General features: G+C 47.4%; 1 protein-coding gene across 15 annotated transcripts in view; it reads right to left on the bottom strand.

The window, feature by feature from the left end:
* GRAMD1B (GRAM domain containing 1B) overlaps positions 1-19,309 on the bottom strand; it is a 172,371-nt gene that overhangs the window by 64,674 nt on the left and 88,388 nt on the right. Inside the window, exon 1 of one of the 15 annotated variants that reach the window (XM_043579674.1) lies at positions 13,518-13,793. The exons of the other annotated variants lie outside the window; for them this stretch is intronic. Within the exon in view, the coding sequence (XP_043435609.1) occupies positions 13,518-13,666 (149 nt within the window). The 5' untranslated portion in view covers positions 13,667-13,793. Of the gene's footprint in view, positions 1-13,517; positions 13,794-19,309 lie in introns of those variants that run through there. 15 annotated transcript variants of the gene reach the window in all.

Here is a 19,309-nt window from a genome sequence, read left to right as displayed (position 1 = left end):
ACACGCACCCCTCTCGCGCGCCGACACACGCGCGCACACGCACAAGCGAGCGCGCACACACCCTGCCGCCTGCCGCTTTACATAATGCAACTCTTTGGTGCGGTCAGCTTGCCAGCTCTCAATTATTTATGCCAGTTTGGAGGACAGAGCCGCCGGGCGCCCCGCGAGCATGATTTCCCCTCCGTCCCCAAACCGGACCAAACGCCAGATGATGCTCCCGGGAGATCCTGTGCCCTTTGCTGCCACCAATTATTTCCCAGGTGTTGCCTATTAGGTCAACCTGTATCAAGGAGGTGACGCTGAATCAAAACACAGGCGCCTGGCTCAAAATAGAGCCTTGCCTCTTTCAAAGGATGACAGCTGCTCTCATGGCCCCAGCCTTGGGAATACAGGAGAGGAGGAAGGCAGCGCTGGAGACCAGACTCTATGCAAGAAAATGGCTGAGGGCCTCTTCAGGGTAGCCTCTCCCAGACTCCCAAGACAGCCGGGCTGATCCTCACAGACAAGGAAAATAACACTCAAGTAAAGCACTTGCAGTCATGACAAAGGCTCATCTGAGTTTTTGAACTCCTAAGCTGCGCCTCTTAAAAAGGTTTTTCTGTCCTCTCCATTCACTGAAACGCAGTGATTTCAGTGGTACTGCAAAAGCCCCCAGACAAGTGTTCTTTCAGTTGAGAGGCAGGCAGTCTAGTCAACAAGGGTAGTAATGAATATTTTGAAAGTCATCTACGGCCCGCAAGGCACTTTCCCTCACATTAATTTGCTTTCTACAACAATCATCTATATAGGCCTCATTATGACCACACCAAACGTAAGGATGCTGAGCCCCGGAAAGGTGGATGGTCCCGCGGCAAGAAAGGCTGAGCTGGGAATCATCACCAGACTAGAAATCCCATGACAATGAACTGACTAACACCCCAGGCATGACCTTGAGCCTCTGGAACATCACCATCACCTTTTGACAGAGTAGCAAGGGAAGCCCAAACATGAGCCCAAACAAACAAGTAACAAAAAGAATGATGGCGGTTAGCTCAGTGTTTCTCAAACCTTAATCCCCCAAGGATCTTGTTAAACCACAGATTCTAACGTCTACGGAAGGGCCCAAGAGTTGGCCTTTCTAACAGATGCTCAGGTGATGCCCATGTTGCCATTCCACAGGCCACACCTGGGGTAGCAAAGGGCTGGTTTATGCATTCTTGCTCTCTGGATATTCCTAAAGGACAGAGTTTTGTCTGTCTGCTGCAGCTACACAGGATAACCTGCTGAAGGTGAATAATAACTATAATCTATTGATGTCCCCCGTGTCCTGCTCAACAGACTCATGCTGGGAGCTAATACTTCTTGGGCATCTGTTGGCAAAAAGTCTCACTCTGGGACTGTCAAGCCTTATCTATAAGGCTCAGCCTGAAAGGCCTTTCCAGGATTGTTTCTGTCTGCAACCATCGATAGAAGAGTGCTTTCACTGTATCAAGAAGCACACAGGTTTGGGTATCTGGCCTCCACTTCGGTTACCTAGAGGAAGTTCCTTCAACTCCAAAGAAAGGTGTACAAGCAATACCCCAAGACACCAATTCTACCCACCAGTACCTGTCTGGCTCAAGTCCTGCCCCCTTCTCAAATACCTTCCTCACTCTGGACCTTCCAACTCTCTCCCCTCTTCTCTTACTCCTTAGAAAGAGCTTGCACTGTGCAGTTGAATCTGCATGCAAAGCTAAGCTTTGCTGCTTTCTGGCTCTCTGACCCTTGTGTAAATCCATCTACCCCCACCCCCACCCCCTCATTTCAGACTCGGCCTCTTCATCTGAAGAAGCCAATAGTATCTTTCCTCTCTGATACTGTTGAAAAAATGATGGACTAAAACAAAGGCATGGAACAGCTCCCAAGAGAAGCTGGTATCTCCCCCACCCCTGCCCTTATAAACTAGAAGGGACTTAATTGGAGATTCTTTTGTTCACTCCATTAGCTTTCTCTTCCTAAGAAGGTTGTAGGCTACTTTTCTCATGTCCTTCCAACATGTAGGAGTTCTGGGTACAGCACAGGTACTCGGTAAATATCTTTGTACTGACTGTCCTGTCCTCCATTAAGAGACTTAACCAAGGGGTTGGTGGAGTCAACCAGCCACAGCCTTCGTCTCGGCTCACTTACCGTGTGACTAACTTTTCGGAGGCTTTCCTACTTCCACTATAAAATGCACAAATTCGTCTTTCCTCTGAAACACCTCCACATCCCCCTATCGTGTTAGTATCTTCAACAGTTTAGATTAATAGCGGTGGGTTAAAAGGGCAGGCTGAGAGATCGGACCAAGCGGACTTCATATACTGGCTCTCTCAATTCCTAATTTTGTCACCTTTGAAAAAAGTTAGCTTCACTAAGCTTCAGACTTCTTAATCTTTAGTCAAAAAAGAACAGAAACTTACTGGACTCTGGGAGGATTAAGTGAGGTAAATACATGTAACAAGCTTTTCACATTATCGGACACAGAGTAGCAGTCCAACGAATCAAAATACCATGATTATCAATATTGGTCAAAAACAATAGCTATTTAAGAAAGAAAGAAAAAAAGAAAGAACTTCTAGTGGTGAGACAGGTATTCATAAGCCTTCAACTGAGTCTGAGTCTGGACCTAAGAAAAATCTCAGTTCCATAAGCTGCATGTTCTGCCCCCTGCCATTGTCAGAATGTTCTTTGCGGCTCCCCAACTAGACCTCACTGAATAGTAGGAAAGTTACAGAGCAAGCAAATCAGAGAATCTGGGTTGTATCTACTGTGTTATAAAATGTAAGCCTTTTCTCCATGATTTGAAGCTCCTCACTTGAGCTACATAAAACCAAAATTAACCTGATAATAAACAGAAATAGAGTACTTTCTGTGTGTGATGCAACTTGCTAAGTCTCTGAAGTGAACGATCTCATCTAATCCTGCCAACAATGTTATGAAACAGGTACTTCTCACCCCCATTTTTTCCGATGGGTTAATAACTTAAGAGGTGGCAGGTTTGCTAACTTTCCTATAGCATACGGTTCATAAACAGTAGAACATGTATCTGAAAGCCCGACTGCCTTACCCGAGTCCCACTTTTTTTTTTTAATTTTTAATGTTTATTTAATTTTGAGAGAGAGAGAGAGAGAGAGAGAGAGTGCAAGTGGGGGAGGGGCAGAGAGAGGGAGACACAGAACTGGAAGTAGGCTCCCGGCTCTGAGCTGTCAGCACAGAGCCCGACACGGGGCTTGAACTCACGAACCGTGAGATCATGACCTGAGCCGAAGTGGGATGCTTAACCGACTAAGCCACCCAGGTGCCCCCACCCGAGTCCCACTCTTAACCACTGCATCGTGCATGAAAAGAAGTGCTACTGACACATCATGGGGGGGGGGGGCAGGCAGGAGCCTTCTTGTGCTAAGAGGGCTTACTAGATTTGCACTGCTTTCTCGTCGTCCCTGAAAGTCACAGCACAAACTCTGCAGAGGCCGCTGAGTCTCAGAGATCGAAGACCGGTGATCCGAAAGGAGCAAACCGGCTTTCTGCAGATGCAACTGACACCCCCAGACTCAACCTCCGCCTTTTAACAGCTGAGCTATTTGGCACCAAAATTCCCAAACTGCTTTTCTGTAAATGAATCTAGGAAATGGGAGGTGAAAGTAGGTATCTTTTTCTGAATTAAACCTTTCCCTTAAAGATATGGAAAGCTGACATTAGTTTCTGTTTTTGAAGAGGCAAAGAGGTTTTCTGAGTCCTGTGCAATATCAAAAGCACTTTCCAAAGAGCACCCTGGAGGAATCGGGGGAAGAAAGAGAAGTTAAGGTGCACCTGCAAATCCAATCCGGTCCCACTCGACATAGTCCCGGTCAATCACATTCTATAGAAAGAAGGTTGGCGTGCACCTAGTATCTTGTTCACCTCAAGCACTTAGTAATTGTTGTTGACAAAAATGGGAGACAAAGGATAAGGTCCTATTCTGTCTTTGAACTCTACTCCCATCCCAATGAAAACAAAAGACTTTTTTAAGCAGTACTTTCATTTTAACTAAATCTGAATTTCTTGAATTATGGGGAATGATCGACTGAAGTGAACCCGATTACATTACTACCACCATCATCCAAAATACAGGTGCTAATCTAGGAGATCCCTGAAGTGTTTGGCAAACCAAGGAAGGAAAAGGAATAGAGATAGGACATTTACTGAGAATCTACCATGTGCTAGGCACATATCTTATTTACTTATAAAACTTCTTTTTAATCTGATGAGAAAACTAAATATAGAAAACTATCCTGGTTCAGTTGGTTGAGTGTCAGACTTTGGCTCAGGTCATGATCTCACGGTTTGTGGGTTTGAGCCCCACACTGGGCTCTATGCTGGCAGTGCAGAGCCTCCTTGGGATATTCTCTCTCTCTCTCTCTCTCAATCTCTCTCTCTCCCTGCCCCTCCCCTGCTCACATGCTCTCTCTCTCTCTGAAAATAAATAAAACTTAGAAGAAAAAAAAAAGCCTATCCTTATCCAAGGTCACATAGGTATTTCTAAAACCTATGTTTTTACCACACCATGCTACCTCCATAAACAAACACCTATGAAGTAAAAGTCACTTCAAAAGTTACCGCACTTGGGGCACCTGGGTGGTTCAGTCAGTTAAGCGTCCGACTTCGGCTCAGGTCACAATCTTGTGGTTCGTGGGTTCAAGCCCCACGTCAGGCTCTGTGCCGACAGCTCAGAGCCTGGAGCCTGCTTCAGATTGTATCTCCCTCTCTCTGCCCCTCTCCCGTTTGTGCTTTGTCTCTGTCTCTGTCTCTCAAGAATAAATAAATCTTAAAAAAACAAATTTTTTTTTAATTTTTTTTTCAACGTTTATTTATTTTTGGGACAGAGAGAGACAGAGCATGAACAGGGGAGGGGCAGAGAGAGAGGGAGACACAGAATCGGAAACAGGCTCCAGGCTCTGAGCCATCAGCCCAGAGCCTGACGCGGGGCTCGAACTCGCGGACCGCGAGATCGTGACCTGGCTGAAGTCGGACACTTAACCGACTGCGCCACCCAGGCACCCCCCAATTTTTTTTTTAAGTAACTGCAGTTAACCAAAAGCAGTTACAATCATGATATTGCATTTAGCCCTTGAAATGACACTGCAAGTCAAGTCCCATTGCTCCTACTCAGGCCAGTTATCCATTTATTGCCCCCTCAGGTCCAAATCCACCCTTCTTTGCCCTGCCTCGTGATGCTGGAGCTGTACCTGGTGAACACTCCACTGGCCTAATAAGCCTCACTGGCGCCCCTAGTGGGCACTTGCCTGTTTACCAGCCCCAGCCTGCGGCACCTCAACAACCTTCTGTGCCACACACTGGGCCACCCCCACACTGGGCCACCCCCACACTGTCTCCAGTGAACGTGGATCTCCACCTTTGCATGGGGATCACCCTTGTAGGTGTTTTCCTTCGTTGGGTTCTCTGCCTCAATCCTAAAGGTGGTGGCTGCTCCCTACATCTGTTATTCCTACGTTCTTTAGAGCCTTCTGTTTACCTGTTAATGATTCTCAACGTTATATCATCCCTGTTCAACTCACGGCTGTGCTGTCTCTTGACAGAAGGCTCACTGATACACTGCCACAGCAATGAGCGAAAAGAAGCACCGTCCCCGCCCTCAAGTGACGCAGTAATAATGGCTAAAAGTACCTAAGAGCATTCTATGAGCCAGATGGAGATTTTGTGGATTTAGAATGTGTTCCTTCATTTCCTCTTCCCATCGACCCTACTTTACAGGGAGATAACTCAGAGTTTAAATAATTTCCTCAGGTCACAGAGACAGTGGACCGAGAAGCCAGGATAGGTCTCTCAGCACTCTTGACTCCACAGTCATCCACGCTGAAATGCTGCCTCCATCAACTGGCTGCAAAGAGCGACAAAGGGCCAAGGCAGTGCGAATGGGACGTACAAACACATCAATCTTTCACAAAGATGGAACAGGAGAAGGAAGAAGTTAAATTGTTAGCCAGAGAAGTCCACATATACCCAAAGAAATCAAAATACGACAAGGGGCCACCATGAAGGGTCTTTCAAACTGGTCTCTGTAGTGCACAAGAGCTGGGGTGCCCTGGTCGACAGATGCTCCAAAGACCCCACTAAACAACTCGTTCCAGATTTAACGCTCAGGATATTGCCCACGTGTTATGAACCACGCATGCAAGAGAACTGACAATCCGCACGCTTCCGCCCTGCCCTGAGTTCCCCCAGCTCAGACTTTAAACCATGGAAGCTGGGTCGGGGGTGTCCGAAAGGGTATATTGATTGCCTGTGACCCAGCTGTAACCCAAGACATCGCATTAATACTGCATCTCTCACATGAGGAGCAGAGATGTCTATGTAATTAAAACCTGAAGCAAGACATGGGGGAAGGCGCTGAGGGTGCGGGCAGTTCTAACATGGCTCTGCTCTCGTTCTGTGGAGAGCCTGTGCCCCCACTGAGCCAGTGCCCAGTCTTTAGCGGCTATAAAAGCCACATAGGCTCTGGGCAGTCGGATAAGAAGACCTAGCCCCTAGCCCACTGGGAACAGAACTTTCAGGGCTTAGGGCTCCTTCTATATATCAGTCAAAGAAAGCCCCGTTCGCCATGCCCGCCAACCCCCTTCTCCCAATTTTCTCCTAATCCTACACAAACAGAAGAATTAGCTTTTCTGAGTATCACCTTTTTCTTTTCCAAATGTTCCCAACCATCCATTCTAGATTTTCAGCCTGGATCAATCGTACATCCACTGAGTGGTCTATGCAGGTGGTTCCCAAACTTTGCCATACTTCAGAATCACCTAGACGTTTTTACACATTCCCAGTGCACAGACACACCTCCTACCAATTACATCAGAATGTCTGGGGATGTTTTTAAAGATCTCCAGGTGACTGCGAATGCAGCAAAAATTTAGATACCACTGGTCTGTATGACTTCAACCTTAATTCTCTAGTAATGTAATACAGAAATTATTTCTGGGGCGCTTGGGTGGTTCAGCTGGTTAAGCATCCACCTCTTGATTTCGGCTCAGGTCATGATCTCACAGTTCGTAGGATCGAGCCCTGTATCAGGCTCCACAGAGCCTGCTTGGGATGTTCTCTCCTTCTCTCTCTGCCCCTTCCCCGCTCAACATAAATAAATAAATAAACTTTCAAAATATACAGAGAAATTACTTCTGAAAGTATAGTCTAATAATCTGAATTCCCTAGAAATTAATTATTTTAATCTAAGACATTTTTTCCTCTCTTTTAATGATTTTCCAACTAATAATCAGAACTGATACTCATTGAGAACTACATGCCAGGTCTTGTTCTAGGCACATTATGAAGGTTACATTGGGTTATATCTCAGTTAATCTTATTATTCCAATTTCACAGAAGAGAATTTGACCAATTTCACAGAAGAGAAAAAAGATTATGAGCACATCTGCAAGTTTATTCGGTACACCTGAGATGTCTCTCATCGAGGACTAGAGACTTAAGCAAGTTTTAAGAAAGTCAAAATTGCCCTCTGTTCTTTTCTCTGATAGTTGGGGTTTAATTCCACCCAGTTACATTTGCTCTATTCTTCTGGTTTTGAAAATCACTCTTTTTAAAAGACAGGATGGGGGTGCCTGGGTGGCTCAACCGGTTAAGCATCCAGCTTCCGCTCAGGTCATGATCTGGCGGTCTGTGAGTTCGAGCCCTGCATTGGGCTCTGTGCTGACAGCTTAGAGCCTGGAGCCTGCTTCGTATTCTGTGTCTCCCTCTCTTTCTGCCCCTCCCCCACTCACACGGTCACTGTCTCTCTGTCTCTCAAAAATAAATGAAACATCAAAAAAAAATTAAAAAAAAAGAGAGAGAGGACAAGTTTGGGTAAGTTTGGTGATATTCTTCAATGCAGTGAAAATTTCTCCTCCTAGATTTATAGAATCTGGGCAGGTGCTCAGTGGCCACAGCAAGAATCTATACAAGGTGGCCGGCATCAGACTGTTCTGTCCCCCACCCCCGCTGAGAAAGCACATGATCGGAACACCACACCTTGTGGGCAGAAAGTTCCAGGCAACTAACTGGAGTTGATTCCCGAAGAGGAAAAAAATGGGATTGGGGATAAATGAAATCATCTCTGATCATGACTCTGTGGGAAGCAGGTAGGGGCAGGAATCGACGCAGGGTCCAGAAGCCACAGAGACATCGAAGAAGAAAGGGCAAAGAGGTATCAGGTGGGGCTGGAGTCCGAAGGGCCAAATGGAAGGTCACCTAACAGAAAAAAGCAAGTTGTCCTCTTTCCAGGCAATTATAACTGCTCAAGCAAGAAGGTCCTGAACAAGAGACTGCGAGGAGGGTGGCCACAAGCAAGGCTGGAGCCCTTTAAAACATGGGCACAGAGCTCATCTAATTACTTAATTATGCAAATTAAGTAGTTTTAAGTTTAACTGAGCCCTCAATCCCCGGGTTAACACAGGTTAGCATGGAAGAGGATTAAACAATGACACAGACCACTCAGTCCAGTGTTCTTTCCGCCACTCAGTCACCGAGTTCTGGATATGGTCTGCCACCAGCTACCCTCAGACCCTCCACATGTGACCCTCTCTGTCAAAGGGAGATAACACCTGTTGTACAAAAGGGCGACTGGGAGGAAGAGAAGATGTAAGTAAGGTCAAGTGCAAGTCCCTGGGTCCTAGACACATGCAGGAATATTATCATGTAGTGGTAATTCTGCCTCCCAGAAACAGGCATTCGCTTTCCCAGCTCCGAACTGCCCTTGACCAAAGAGAACAGCCTCACCGAAGAATAATGCCTTCTCCGTAAAGACAGATCACACCTAATGGACAATCCGTCCCCAAGAGGTCATGAAATCCTGCTCCTTTGCCTCAATGTGGGATAACTCTGCGAGGCCACTCCAGAGCCAGAGCTTTTCACGGAACTGGTCAAAGCCTCCTGCAAGTTCGTTAAAGTTTAACTTCTTCCTCTGTCCAGTTCTGATTCGGTCACTTACTTACAGGTCTGTTCCCAAGAGCCATTTCCCAATAAAGCTCCCGCAAGGCAAATTTGTCTGAGTCCTTTCCAGAGTCTCTTTCCAACCTAAGACATATACCAATTACCATGAAGGAATGTGTGTGAACAGGGAGGTGCTGAGAGACGCGCTGCTCAAGTGTAAGGAAATGGCCAAATCTCAAGACTCAGGAATTCAGTACAAGTCTGGGATGTCTAGAGAGTTCTGGCCCCCCCTGGGAAAGGCAGATAACCATTGTAGGCCTTCTACCTCTGTCCGCTACAGGATATTAGGGGAGACTAATCACCTCTCTGCAGAGGTAACTGACCTCTCTTTAATCCTGGATTAAGGTCTTTAAGAGGGAAACCTGCTTGCCGGTGCCCCAGTTAAGATGTTGACATGTACTTAAGAAGAGAACTTGAGTCCCTCCTGCCACTGGCCAAAGGCGTGGGCAACATGACCATCCCTCCATCTCCCTCCACCCCCTACCCACTGTCTGTTTAGCTTAAAGAACCAGGAAGCTTGGTTGGCTAATGGAGCGGACATCATGAAAATCGCACTGCTAGGCACAACACTGGGTGCTAGCCAGAAAGACAGGAAGAGTGCTACGTTAGGGCAGAAGGGGGTGGGGATCGTGATGAGTTAAGAAGAAATCCTAGTCAAAGCAATGACTGCCCCCAGATGGGAGATCTTTGGGCAATGCTAGAGACGCTGCTGTTGCCTCCCGTTCGCTATGCACGCCCATGTGTCTTAGAAGCTTGGTTGGCCAGTGGGGCCAGGCAAGACCGAAAAAGCAGGTGGCAAGCAAAGCCCCGCAGCTCAGTTTTCAAGCATTGTGACCTAGCTCCTCCTAAAAATCAACCCTGAGTCTCCAGGAAGTCACTAAAAGGGCATTGGGAGAATTTCCATCATCTCTCTTGCCATGGGGTGGCACAGAAGTATGGACTCCATTTTCCCCATACATGTCCAGCTGTGGCAGTCAGCCTGCTCAGTCACCCTCCCCAAAGGGTCTCGCTGGGCTGCTAATGCTATTGCTCCCAAGATGGGCCCCCCTCCTAGGCAGGGACCCAATATACACTTGATTCTAGATGAGGACAATGCAGGCTAATGGAGGAGTGACTGACATATGGCAATCCCAAACTCGTGTTATAAAAGCGTCCACCTTCAGGAGGCTAGGCACCTAGAGGACTCTGGCGTGTGACCCTGGATGGGCCTCTGGGCCTCAGTTTCCCCATCTGGTATATGGAGGCGTTGGGTCTAGATGCCCCCCTCATTCTTCACCTCACACATGTCAAAGTGCTAATTAAGAACAAAAAGATGAGCTCTGTGACCACGGGGCGGGGGGGGGGGGGGGCAGAGCAGGAAAAGGCACTAATGCTGACCTATTAAAGCAGACAGGGCCAGTGACCCAAGCCGTGAGCTCCTGGGTCCTAGTCCCTTTCTACTTTCTCCCTTCTGGCCACATCACTGCCTTGAACTAACTAACTGCCTCTCCTCTTCCTACCTCTGCACCTCCAGCCTCTCCAGAGAAGAGCTAAAAAGCTGTTCTGAGCAGCTGGCAGGTTCTCTCTCCAAACTCCAAGCCAATCCTCATTAGAGAGTTTCGGCACTGCCTGACCAGTCAAAACCTCATGGGGGGTGGGGGGGGGGGGGACAGGTAGGGGCAGAAGAGATGCGAGTAAGGAGGCAGGCAGCTGACTGGCAGGCTGGTGACACTTACACGCATATGCTAGGACATCCTGGCAGTACAACACCCTCCGACCAAATTAAATCTCACCACAACCAAACTCCCTTCTCACAGTCCACACAGTGTTGACCCTTCAGCCACGCGCCCCGGACACGAGGCTGCCTAAAGCAGGAGGCAGGGGTGCAGAATAAGCCACTGGCCTGCTGGCAAGGACCTTTCTTCTCCAAAGCTTGAAGGAGTGTGGAAGGCTAGTTACTGGTGGGCAAAGACCAAAGCTTGGCACGGACCCAAACTACAAGGTGGCTCTGAGAATAATTAAAATAAATTCGCAGGGGCGCCTGGGTGGCTCAGTCGGTTCAAGCGTCCAACTTCAGCTCAGGTCGTGATCTCACGGCTCGTGAGTTCAAGCCCCACAGCTCAGAGCCGGGAGCCTGCTTCGGATTCTGTTTCTGTCTCTCTCTGCCCCTCCCCCCCGAACATGCATACTCTCTTTGTCTCAAATATAAATAAACATCAAAAAAATAAATAAACGTGGGCCTCACCGACAGAAGCAAGTGGAAGAGGTAATCAACTTCCCCCAAATAATACTGGTGGGAGTGTACCTAGAAATACTGCCACACTTTACAAGGTCTACTGGTCAGACAAGATAAATAAGACAGCGTGGGTCTGCCCTACACAAAACAGCAGAGTAATTAGATATTTAGACTGTAGGACAGATGCCTCAGAGCAAGCAGGGCGTCCCCTATTTGAAAAGAAGGAGGGAAGAAAGAAAGCCAACGGAGGAGCCTTATTTTTTTTTTGTTTCTCCAAAGGGAAGTTACCGGGTAGCATAACTGGGTTTGGAATACGAGGGGATATCCTAAGAGTTGTGGCAGCCACACATTGTAAGAGGCTGGCTCACAGAGGGTGAGTTCCTAGTCAGGCTGCTGGTTTCACATCCCCATCTCCTCCAGGAGGGTCCAGATGACCTTCCCAAACCTCCTGACTCATCCGCAGTCAGCATCTGTGGCAAAGCGGGCCCGAGTAGTAGATGATGTCCAGTGAGGCTCCAGCGTGTCAAAGAGCACATGGTCTTCCACTTTTTGTAGGGAAAACCACTGGGGATCTCCATCTGTTTCAATTCTGTACGTTCTTCTTCCCCAGACCGAGAGGTACGGTCTTCCTCTACTGTTAGGGGCCAAAAATAACATCCACAACCTCTACCCAGCCCCAGCGTAGAAAGGCCTTTTGATCTCACTCAGCTCAGATCCTCACCCAAAGCAGTGATCTCCCCTGCAGCTCCTCTGAAGAGAAGGAAGGGGGGGAAAAATGGAACTTTTCCATTGGCTTCCAAAATGATGAATCAATATTCTTAAGTGATAGGGCAGGTGGCCAAATCCTTCTCCTGGGGGAGGCTGCCAAAATTAGTCTCTCCATCCACTGAGGTCCTGCTCCTGCACATCACTGTGGGTCTCTGAGCCACCAAAGGTATCAAAACCACCTCCCCCCTCCCCCCCGGAACACAAATGGTCCTGTGAAGCTTCCTGGAAACCTTGTAAAATATGCTCCAGTAGGAGTGAGTGGATGCTAGGAAAACTCTGCCCACTGCCGCGTTCCCTGTATGCTGACATTTGCAATCAAGATGGAAAACATCCACGAGACGTGCCCCGGAGGACTGGCTTGTTTTCTTCTAAATAGTCTAGCATTTGACTCCCCCAAAACCCTTGTATCAGGATCTATAAAATACCACTGCCTGGGTGTATGGCATCAGAACCCTCTAGTCTCCGTGCGGCCTTTTGTCTGGCCTTGATGATTTCACAGCACACCCTGGGGCAGGAGTGGGGGCCAGGTAGGGGCCAGGTAGGAGTAGAAGAGCCCAGTCCTCCCAGGCTGGGTGTCTCTCCCCCCGCCTCCTCGACCTCACGCCATGTCCACAAGCAGCCGGAGAAATCTGACCTCTGAGTGCAAAGAGAAATGACAGAGCACGGGAAGAAAACGCAGCCCTGAGCTGGATACTTAACGTGGAAAACTCAAGTCCAACAGGATCATTTCCAGAAAAGTAACGGTTTTGAAAAACCAAAAAGTTATAATAAAAACTTGTTTGCATGCTCAACCCTAGTGCCTATTTTGGCTCAGTGGTGCCCCTGAGGGTGGCGCCTCCCATGTACCCTTGGTTACACACCACCCCACCCCACCCCACCCCTGCTGAGCCCACCACGGACACTTCTGTCCATTCTCCTTCCTTGAGGTCAGGAAAGCTGTGCAGACGGTTCGATTTAACTCAGGGGACCGAGTTGGGTGTGGACAGTAATTATAATACCTTGTATTTATGTCTAGCTATTTCTGGCCTGAGTTTGTTTTCCCATCCTTCAATTCCCTCTGAAGAGGTCAGTCAGCCTTATAGATGTGGCCTCTGGCCTTTCTTGTGATAGCATTCCAATCCTTATCCACATCACCTCTCCTAGAGGTGGAAGCCAGGCAGGGATTTTTCTCCTTACTCTATAGGGCAGGGCAATGGTAGGCCGGCCTTTTCAGAGCGAGTCACGGAGATGCACCTGAGAACTGCCAGTCATTTACTGAAGACTACAAGGCCAGCTTAGCCAGGGGACTTTGCCACTAAAAGACTATTCAAATCATGATCTCTGACCTTATTGAAAGAAAGAAAGAAAGAAAGAAAGAAAGAAAGAAAGAAAGAAAGAAAGAGAAAGAAAGACCAAAAAAAGATTCCACAAAAAATGTATATGGTGCTACTAATGTGTTAATTCTATTGTAAGAACTCTATAAACATCAACTCTGTTAATTCTCATAATCACCCTATGCAGCACATACTAGATTATCCCTATATTCCAGGTTAGAAAACTGAGTCACAAGAGAGCTTGAGGAACTTACCCAAGATCATAGAGATAGTAGCTGGTGGGGCCAGGATTCAAACCCAGTGCACCAGCTCCAGGGTATCTGCTCTTAACCACTAAAGAGAGGCTCCCTTGCTCAAATTCATGAGCCCCACCCAGACAGTCTGATTCCACATGTCCCCACATGATTCAGATGGCCAGCCAGGTGTCCAAAGTACTGAGTTAGTGGTTCTCAAGCTGTGGTGTGCTTGTTGCTATTCAGATTCTGGGGCCCCGGAGGTTCTAGAACCGGAACCTAGAACGTACAGTTGTAACAAGCACCTAAGGTGGTTCCAGTGACGGCGGTTCACAAAAGGCACTTTGTAGAAAACCAGTCCTGTTGCTTCACCTGGACAAGTAAACAACTCATGGGGCACCTCACTGCAGCCTGCAGAGACCATTCATTCTCCACTAGAGCGGCTGCCCTGGGGGAGGGGGAGCCTGAGGCTGTGTGAGGGCTAGTCTGTTCTTTAGCCTTGGTGACTGAGGCTGCCTTCTGACTGCGGAGGAGGAGGGGAGGGTGGGTGACTGAAGACAGCTCACCGTCCCTCCACACTTGACAGGCTGCACATCAGAGGGGGACACGCGGTTGGTAACGGGAAAAGAAAAAAAGACTGGGCGGTCTGGGCCCCCATCTTCCACTGCCAGAACAATGGCCTCTTCAAATCCCTGGCATCTGAACTGGCAGCCGGCCACCAGGAAAGAAAAGAGCTCGCTGTCCCTTTAAGGACGCCCTCTCTCCGCAAAGGTCAGAAATGCCAGCTCAGCCTGCCCAGCGGCTGCCGTTTTGCCACTTTGGTGCCCCGGGGCCCTGGGCCGTGCTCCCCCCTCCAGCTGGTTCTCTGGGCACCTGCTGTCTTCTGAAAAAGGCAGAGCACCTGGGGGGACAGCTGCCGCTCTAAATGAGGTTCAGCGATCCATCCGGCAGGAACTGCTGACGTGCAGGGAACCCAAGACCTCATTTGCCTCTCAAAATCATTCCCCCCCCAGGAGAGTCAGCCCCAAGAAAGTGGGGCTTGGGGGCCAAGGTCAGAAAGATGACTGCAGGAGGGGGGATGGGGTCAAAAAGAAAACTGACCGAGGAATGGATGCTCCAAGAGAAACATGGTATTTCGTCCAGAAGAGCAAAAGCTGATGAATGAAAGATCCAGAAATCACAAAGACATGGGGGTAGAGGGTGGAGGTTGGGAGGAAAGGGCGAGGTGTGGGGTGGTGGCAGGCAATGCAGGGGAGGGGTGGGGCAAGGGCTCTCCTCCCACAGACAGGGTTCAATTGCTACCACTTTATGTAACCCGGGCAGCTTCCCTAACTTCCCTGAGCCCCAGTTTCTCTGTAATTTGGCGTTTACTGAACAGCAAATAAATACCAGAAACTAATAATGGCTGTTATATTAGAGTACTAGCCACTCCACGTGGGTCTCCCAGGCAGCTCAGATGGTCAGACTATGTGCTCAAGAAGCCTGAATCCTAGACCACACCACCGGTTCGAAGTCATCTTGCAAACATGTGCCATGAGGAAAAGGGGCACTCATTTAGCAAACGGCATGGGTTGGTGCAAACCAGGATTCTCCTGGAAAAACAGCGCAAAATTAGTTATCTATTCGTAATATAAAGCAGGGGTCGGAAACTTTTTCTGTAAAGGGCCAGATAGCAAATATATTGGGCTTTGCAGACCACAGAGTCCGCCATCAGCACTGAACTCTTACTTCCGTAGGGTTAAAACAGCCATGGACAACATGGAAAAGGAAAGAACGTGGCTGTGTCCCAATAAAACTTTATTTACAAGAAGAGGAGGCAGGCTGACGGAGGGCTTTAGTGGAAGAAAGGGTGAAATCCTTACGGGATTTGTTCCTTAAGGAATAAAAGATATGGAGGCAGAAACCCATTTCTTGCTCTTCTACGCTGGGATTGTATTGTACCCACTAATTTGATTTCCAAGAAAAGCTACCGGCCAACACCAGCCGACTGCAATGACTCATGCTGGATTCTTCGGCACCTAGGTCCGGAGTTTGCTTAGCATCTCTTTGCCCTTCCAAGCCCTCTTTTTCTTGTTCTTCTGGACTCCTATTCCTTGAGATTGGAAGCTCAGAAGAGGCAGGGTCTCCTTCCTCGGCAAAGTTAGCGAGGTACTGACCAAATGGCCCACCCTTCGAGATGTCCTCCTCAGCATCCCTCACCGCGAAAACGTCCACCGCCCACCCAGCTTCCCAGGCTGCGGCGGGCCGGGGTCCTTCACGTCTGTCCATCTTCCTGAATGGCTATGCATCTCAGTGCTATGCCTATTTTCACTCATTCAGGGGAATGTCTACTGTATGGTGAGTAAACCTTAGAAAAGGCCAACTTCACCTCCGTCTTGAGTGGAGCTGGAAAAAGGCTGATACGGTACGTCCTCTCAGAGGGCCACCCTCCTGTTCCTTGCGTTCCGTTCCCACTCCCTGGAGTCTTTCTACCCCACAGCCCAAGCACTTCAAGAATAACTTTCCTCAACTGTACGAACAACGTTTGTCATGACAATTTCTAACTGGCACTAAAAGCAGGGAGCATAAAAAAAGCTGAGAAATGAGGAAACAGATCAAAAGCAAAGGAGGTGGGAAAAAAAAGCAAAAAAAAAAAAATCACTACTTCAAATTAAAAAAAAAAAAATACTGCTTGCTTACATCATTCTATCTGCATAAAATGACCTCACTCCATGAATCCCTCCTATGCGGCCCCAACCTTCCTTCAAAAGCTCTGCTCTCTAGGGGCGCCTGGGTGGCTCAGTCGGTTGAGCGTCCGACTTCAGCTCAGGCCACGATCTCGCGGTCCGTGAGTTCGAGCCCCGCGTCAGGCTCTGGGCTGATGGCTCGGAGCCTGGAGCCTGTTTCCGATTCTGTGTCTCCCTCTCTCTCTGCCCTCCCCCGTTCATGCTCTGTCTCTGTCTCAAAAATAAATAAATGTTAAAAAAAAAAAAAAAGCTCTGCTCTCAATGCACCTTCCCCAGGGCGACTTCCCTGGTGAACTCCCCCATATCTCTACAGCATCCCCTGGAATTCTCCAGTGTGCTTCACTGTTATGTACCTAATGCATGGTGTATGTCAGCCTACGGGTCCTAACCCTTATAATGCCACCTGCTCAAAACCCACATGATAACTCTTCCTTCTTCCACATGTAATTAGCCAGTGCTCTCCTGAGACTGTTGCTTTGGCCAAGGCTCTGCTTCAATGGAACAGCTCCTGCTATCTCACGGTATCGTCAGTGACCTGCTACCACTGTTCACACCACCATTCCTTCCTTCATTCATTCGGTCATTCAATAAAACACACGTGGAATATTCACGTGCCAAGCAGTATCCCATAGACTGTCGTTCATCTCATGTGCAAATTCATTTAATCCTCAGGCCAGACTATTATTAACACGTAACTGGCACACAACAACAGAGGTGATTTCAGAAGGAATTATGGTAAATGTGGGCACCTGCTGGGAAAGGGTAGACTGTCATACTCTGGAAAAGAAGTGCTCATCTACCTGGTGCTCTGATGCCAGGAAAATGGACGGGACCTATCACAATCCCCTCTAGGCCTGTGCTGTGTAATTTAATCACCCGGGTTTTATAAAAGTAGATGCAATTATATGTCAAAATGAACCGATGCATTAAACTTTAAAAAACCAAATCCCAGAAGGACTCAAAGAAAGCAAAAGTGAGTGTGTATATGGTACTGGTTTGGGAGGAACTTTCTGTGAATAATGCCAAACACAGAAACCATAGAGGACAAGAGTGATTAATTAACTGGATCACAAACAAATACACTTCTATGTGCCGAAAACAGCCTGAAGTTAAGACACACCGCCCAGGGAAAATACTTATTACATGTATGACCTAAGGGTGAATATCCTTATTCCAGTCGAGTCCTGAGAGACAAAACAGACAAACACCTCAACAGGGAGGTGGGCAGAGAACAAAAAGGTATTTCACAGGAGAAACATACATGGGTAATAAGGAAATTAAAAGCATGTCACCAAGGATCAAAGAAAGAGACGCAAATGAATGCAACTCTAAGATATCACTTGTGGATTATCAGATTGGCAAAGACTAAAAAGAACGGTAATGCCGAGGCACGCAAGGACAAGGGGAAGGAACAAACACTCATAACTTGCTGGCGGGTGTGTAAATTGGAACGACCTTTCCGAAGGGCAACTTGGCACTCTGTATTAAAGCTGCTGACCTAGGGGCGCCCCGGCTGGCGCAGTGGGTAGAACATGCGAGTCTTGATCTCGGGGTTGTGACTTAAGCTCCACATTGAGTGTAGAGATTACTTAAAAATAAAAACGGAAAAAAAAAAAAAAGCTGTTGACCTAGAAATCTGGCTTCTAAGGTATTTACCTGAAGAATGTTAGTATGACATTATTTTTAATCTTGAGGAATAAGAAATAACCTAAGTGTCAAACAGGAGGAGAATAGACAAGTACTTGCATATTTGCAATACTGCCCCTTAAACGTAATTATGTAAATCAATACTTATTATTATAGAGAGATCAGATGCTGTTAATTAAAGGATTCCAGAACAGTGTATAGAACGAATTATAAGTTTCACCTATGTTTATCTATGTATAGTATACATAGAAAAAACAGCTCAAAGGATAAAAACCAAAATATTAACAGTGATTATCACTGAGGGGTGGTGTTATGATGGAGTTCTTTTTGACTTTCTATTTTCTAATGTTTCTACCAACATTAGAATACGCAGAGGCAATCGGTGATGCAAAAAACCATCAATATTCAAACAAGTTAAAACTACTGATAATCTTTTTCTGGAAAAAAGCTCTTTACTTCTGATTTTTGGAAGAGAGAAAATATGTAAGAGAACTCTGAAAAGCAGAAAGGACTATACAAATCCAAGAGGGCCATCAATTATCCAGCAAATCTGTTCTGGGCACCAACTATGTGCAAAGCCTTGTAGAGAGCACCAGAAGATAAAACAAAATTTGGAATGACTCTCTCGTTTCGGAAAAGATTTAATATGTTATAAAAGACAGAACGATGCTTTAATCCAAGACTGAAATGATGGGGATCCAACGGAAGTGCACAGAGAATGGGAAGGACGAATTAATTCCTAACTGGAGATGAGATAAACCTGGGGTGGACTTCTTCAAGGTGAGAATGAAGACAAGTCTGAAAGAGAAATGGGATTTCTACAGCCAAAGACCGGAGAACCATAAGCAAAGGGGTAACATAACCCAAGACTGCAGTGATAGGACACAGTACGTGGGCGACACGCCCCTCGCTAAGGAAAGGAGTGTCGGGATGGTGGGGACAGTAGAGCCCCGTGGAAGTGTGGAGTGACGACGAGGCTGGACAGTCACCATGGAGCCAGAATGGGGAAGGCCTTAAGTGCCATGCCCCAGTGTCCGCTGTATTTTGTAGGTTCCTAGGGGCCAAGTTCAGTTTTGGGGGTTGGAAATCTGACCTGTATGATAGCTGAATCATTAATGGACCCCAAGAGTTCCAGGAAGAGAGGAGGTTATTCAGCCATCAAAGGGGGAAGAAGTGCTGATACATGCTATGACTTAAACGAATCTTGAAAACATTATACTAAGTGAAAGAAGCCAGTTCATGATTCCATTCATGAAAAGTCCAGAACGGGGGACTCTACAGAGACAGGAAATAGATTAGTAGTTGCCGGGTTGTGAGGGTTGGGATGGGGGGGGGGGGGTGGTTACCTGCTAAAATGTACGGACGGGGTTTCTTTCCGAGGTGATGAAAATGTCCTCAAATTACCTGTCATCTTATTGCACATATCGTGAATATACTAAA

This window comes from Prionailurus bengalensis, chromosome D1, assembly GCF_016509475.1.
Source record: "Prionailurus bengalensis isolate Pbe53 chromosome D1, Fcat_Pben_1.1_paternal_pri, whole genome shotgun sequence".
NCBI classification, from domain to species: Eukaryota; Metazoa; Chordata; class Mammalia; order Carnivora; family Felidae; genus Prionailurus; species Prionailurus bengalensis.
The sequence above is the reverse complement of the archived record's forward strand: the minus strand, read 5'-3'. Positions and strand labels throughout refer to the sequence as shown.